We start from the raw sequence: 4,866 nt of genomic DNA, 5'->3' as shown, positions 1-4,866 counted from the left end.
CCCGGCAGAGCACCATGGGGGAGAAACATGGCACCACCTCATCAGCAAAGGCCAGGTGGGAAACCCGGACTTCCACCTTTGCCTAGCTATAAGGAGGTGCCCCTCCTGGGCCCAGCAAGGGCATATCTGTGGAGGCCTAGAGGATGCTAACCTGTTCCCACCCTGGGGGGAGCAAGGCACCCCTGCTCATCAAGAGTGGCCAAGTGGGGAACCTGGACCTCCTTCCACACCTGGCCATGACAAAGCGATCCCCCTTTTCCCCCAGGAGCCTGGTGTCAGGGGCGGCCCACTGAAACAGAAGCTTTAAAGAAGACCAGAGTCTCAGCATAATACCCAAAATGTCCAGGATACAACTCAAAATCACTTGTCATGCTAAGAACAAGAATCTCAATCTCAATGAAAAAATTTAGCCAACAGACTAAACACAAGAGGACATGGATGTGGAAATTACCTGACCCTTTGAAGCCACCGTCATAAGAAATCTTTTATTATTGTTAGGGCTCAATCCTGTCATTGCTGTTTCTGGTTTCCATTTAATGTACCTTGTTGCAATTAAAGCAATTAAAAACACACTTGGAACAAAAATAGAAAGTATCAGCAAAGAAATGGAAGATATAAAACAGAACCAAGTGGGAATTTTAGAACTCAAAAATAACTGAAATTAAAAAAAAGAAACCTCAATGGATAGACTCAAAGTAGAGTGGAGAGAACAGCGGGAAGAGTTAATAAACTCCAAGATAGAATGATAAAAATGACCTGGTCTGAACGGTGAGAAAAAAAAATGTACAGAACCTTAGGGACAGGTGGGTCTGTAACAAAAGATCTAACATTTGGGTCACTGAAGGCCCAGGAAAGGAGAGAGAGGGTGGAGCTGAAAAAGTAGTCAATGAGATAATAGCAGGAAACTCCCCAAATTTGGCAGAAGACAGAAACCTACAGATTCAAGAAACTGAGCAATCCCAAACGAATTAAGTTAAAAAAATCTACAGCAAGATACATCATAGTCCAACTACTGAAAACTAAAGATAAAAGAAGTCTTAAAAGTGGTGAAAGAGAAATGACATCTACTCTGTAAGAGGAAAACACTTCGAACGATGTGTATGTACTTCATTAAAAATCTATATAAAGAGATACATTTAGCTCAGTCGGTTAAGTGTCCAACTCTTGATTTTGGCTCAGGTCATGATAGGGTCATGAGATCGAGCCCCGTGTTGGGCTCCTCACTGGGCGTGGGGTCTGCTTGAGATTCTCTCTCCCTCTCCCTCTGCCCCTCTCCCCAGCCCCTGCTGTCAGGTGCTCTCTCTTTCTCTCTCTCTCTCTCAAAAAAAAAAAAGAGAGAGAGAGAGAGAGAGATTCAAGACACTATAGATAAATGTTCACGCAACCCTTGGGAAGGCAGATAAAAGAAAACAGAAACGAAAAACAGAGGGAACAAGTAGAAAACTAAAAATGAAATAGCAGATTAAAGCCATAACATAGAAATAATTACATTAATGCTAATAGTCTCACATACGGTATGATTCTATTTATACAACATTCTTGAAATGCTGGAAGTACAGAGACAGAGAGCGTACAAACAGTTGCCAGGAGTCAGGGATGGTGCGGGGGAAGGGCTAGTACGAGAGAGATCCTTGTCGTGACAGTAGTTCTGTGTCTTGATTGAGGTGGTGGTTTCAGAAAGCTACACGTGTGACACGATCACACAGAACTATATCCATGTGGCCCCAGCTTCCGTCGCCCGGTTTGCTGTTACCCTGGAGCAAGGCAAGGTGCAGCCATGGGGGGAAACGGGTGAACGGCGCACGGGACCTCCTTACGCAGCCTTTGCAACTCCCTGGAAACCTGTAATTTCATGATTAAAAAAAAAATCACAGATTATAACTTACACATATTTTAAATGGTCAATACACTTGTAAATGAAGGAGGAATAATCTGTCTCTCACCATGTCGATACTTGGGTACGCCTTCCTACAAGACGTGACGGCATCAGATGTCGAACTACGATCAAGAAGCCAGGATCTGAGCAATAATATCAGAGCCATCTCCATTTAAAACAACACAGGAAAATGAGAGGGGAGGTCACAGTCACTAGTGTGGAGTGCACATTAAAACGGTGCAAACATACTTCGTGTCTGTAGAATGAGTTCGTTTCTAGGCGTCAATAACTACCCTCAGTTTCTCACGTCTATGAGCCCCCAGGGGGACAAGTGAAGGGTGGGGAGATCAAGGGCAGTCCTCTGATGGGAGGGACCCCCGCACAGTATAAATCACTTAGCTTCCGGAGTCCCGCCCATGGGAAGTCAGGAACACTCTTCCAACATATCAGAAAGGCCCCAGATGCTTCTGAGACCCTGCACACACCCCCACTGGAAAGGACACCTGGCTTCTCTCCAGCATCTTCTTTCGTGCGTCCTCAGGTGTTTCTTGCTTCTCACAGCTAGTTCACGCCACAGTCCTCTGAAGTTCACGTCAGACTACGCTGTTGCTACTCCCTCTGGCCACGGTCCTCTCTCCTCATGTCTTAGGATTCAGCAGCTGACCGAGCAGCTTTCTTCATCACCTCTCCTGCTCTACTTCTTTGTAATTCCCACATCCACATGGATGGACCTTCCAGCCAGCTCTCTGTTCTTTTCCTTCTCAGTGCCAGTCATCTCTTCCTTACCCCAATCACCCACTCCCATGGCCAAACCCAGATCCCATCATTTCCGTGAGTATACCCATTCCTCAATAAATGGAGAGCGTTTCCTTTTCCAACTAGTAACTCCCATCTTTCCAGGTCATTTTTTCAGTCAAGGGCGATGGGCCCTGCTAGGACCTTCGGCAGAGCAGTTTTGAGCCACGAACTAAATGTGCATATAGCTTGGTGGGAGGATTGTAAACATTGTGTCAACTGAGAAAGAGCAAAGAAACTTGAATTACTATAATAGGTCATTTGTGCAATTTCTAAACACAAGCAAGCAACACTCACTTTACCAGGCTGCATGCTCACGTATTTGAGGACCTGCAGCTAACACGCGATGGTGCGGGCCCATGACAAAGGCAGGGAGAGGAAAGGGTGCAGATAATAAGGTTGAAGGGCAAAGGAGAAAGAAAATAGAAGTGAAAAGAGATGATAAATAGAGGCCTTGCTGGAGCCACCAAGAGTGTGCTATATATTGAAGAACAGTGAACAACTTACATCTGAGATTCTTTAAAAAATTAGAAGTCAGATCTAAGAGTCTGGGCAGACCCACAGCTCACTAGCCATCATGCAATTCATCTCCCATGGTTGGGGCAGGTGGCAAGGGGATTGACTGATTAGCACTGGAAGACGTGATGGCAGGTTCTGCAGTGTGGCCGAGGGGAGCGGGGACAGCGGGGATCGGGCTGAGGGTCTGCAATGGGGGAAGGGGGCAGAGGGCAGAGTTCTGGGCTGCAGGGTAGAGCAAGTGCCCCAGGGCTAAACCTGGAGGCCCATTCTGATGGAGGGGCTTGGCACCTCTCCAAATGAGGAGCTCCTCTGGACGGTCCCCCCGCTGCAGCTGGGAAGGCTGAGCTGGTGTGAATCTGCCATTCCACCTGGGGACAGTGGCCAGAGGCGTCCCCACTCAGAGCTGGAGGGACTGAGGAGTACGGGGGTGGGGGTTCCATGGGGTAAGGAAATACACTGGAGGCCACGGTGGCCAGGTACTGGCTCCCCACTTGGGGATCAAAGCTGGAGAAGCCCCAAGGCCAGACTGAAGGCACTGGGGCGGGGGGAAGCCCCATCCAGAAAGGACTGACAAAGGGCACCCACTTGTAACTCCAAGGGGCTGGGTACCTCATGAAGGCTGAACAGCACAGGGGGTTTGTGTGTTTGTGCCACACAGGCACGGAAGATTCATGTCTGCCCCGGAGGCAGCTGGAGGTACGTGGATTTCCTTTGAGGGCTGGGAGGCCGGGGCACATGTTTCTGCATAGCTTGTTCCTGAATGGGGGCAGCCTCCCATTGTGGACAGGACCCTTTCTGTTCTTGCCCACGCCTGGTTACATGTGGCCAGCTTGCCATCCTTGCTCCCCACCCGTGGGGTGGACAGAAGCTGGAGGAGAAAGAAGAGGTGCAGGAAAGGGGTGTGTGGCAAGCCTGGGGAGGGGCCGGGGATGTCAGGAGAAGGCCAACAGCACAAACTAGTTTTGGGTAGAGTTGGGGCTTGGGGGTATGTAGCATTTCTTTGAGTTTAATTGTCCTTTCCTGTCCCTATGAACCCCCTGCCCCCACCCCAATGTGGAAAACAGGGACCTGAGAGGATTAATGGTCAGGCTCCAGAGAGACCTGGGTTGGTTGGTACAAGGAAGAAAAATATGAGACAAATTCCAAATCAGAAACATCATGGAAATGGGCAGAATAAGGGGCTCTCCTTGGAGAGGGAGAAGGTACCCCTCCACCCTTTCAACACCCTCCCTAGACCAGGCGCCCCCCCTCCTGGAGCCTTCCTCAGCAAGTCAGTGATAAGCAGAAGTGTGCCAAGGTCAGGGCCATATTTCAGAAATGCACTCCCGCTGATGGGTAGAGATCAGCCTGGAAGGAAGGGAAGGGTTGTAGCAGCAACTTAAGGGAGAGGTGACAGTCCTTCAAACTAAGGGGATGCAGTGGGCAGGGAGAGAAGTGGGGGGGGGGGGCTTCAGCTTTTAGGAGACCACACCGGAGTCCTTAGCAAGCAGGTGTTGAAGAAGGAGTCCAGAATGAGCCTGGGTAGAGATGGACCCACAGACGCACCGAGAACAGGGGGAGACAATGGGCTAGGGGAGGACAACCAGTTCTGTGTGAGTCAGTTTTCTTCCACATTTCCCAGGGCAGCTGATGGCATTCAAGGCCTCAATTCTTCCTTCTCCCTATAGCCCCACCCC

The 4,866-nt window shown here is 49.3% G+C and overlaps 1 protein-coding gene across 1 annotated transcript; it reads right to left on the bottom strand.

Annotated features, from left to right (window-relative positions):
* Window positions 1-3,297: 3,297 nt before the first annotated feature.
* Window positions 3,298-3,804, bottom strand: PRR23E (PRR23 family member E). The gene has a single exon (XM_057312008.1). The coding sequence runs from the start codon at window positions 3,802-3,804 to the stop codon at window positions 3,298-3,300; it is 507 nt and encodes a 168-aa protein (XP_057167991.1).
* Between the last annotated feature and the right edge of the window lie 1,062 nt (window positions 3,805-4,866).

This window comes from Ursus arctos, unplaced genomic scaffold (assembly GCF_023065955.2).
Source record: "Ursus arctos isolate Adak ecotype North America unplaced genomic scaffold, UrsArc2.0 scaffold_14, whole genome shotgun sequence".
Lineage (NCBI taxonomy): Eukaryota > Metazoa > Chordata > Mammalia > Carnivora > Ursidae > Ursus > Ursus arctos.
Note: the sequence above shows the minus strand (reverse complement) of the source record. Positions and strands in the feature narration are given on the sequence as shown.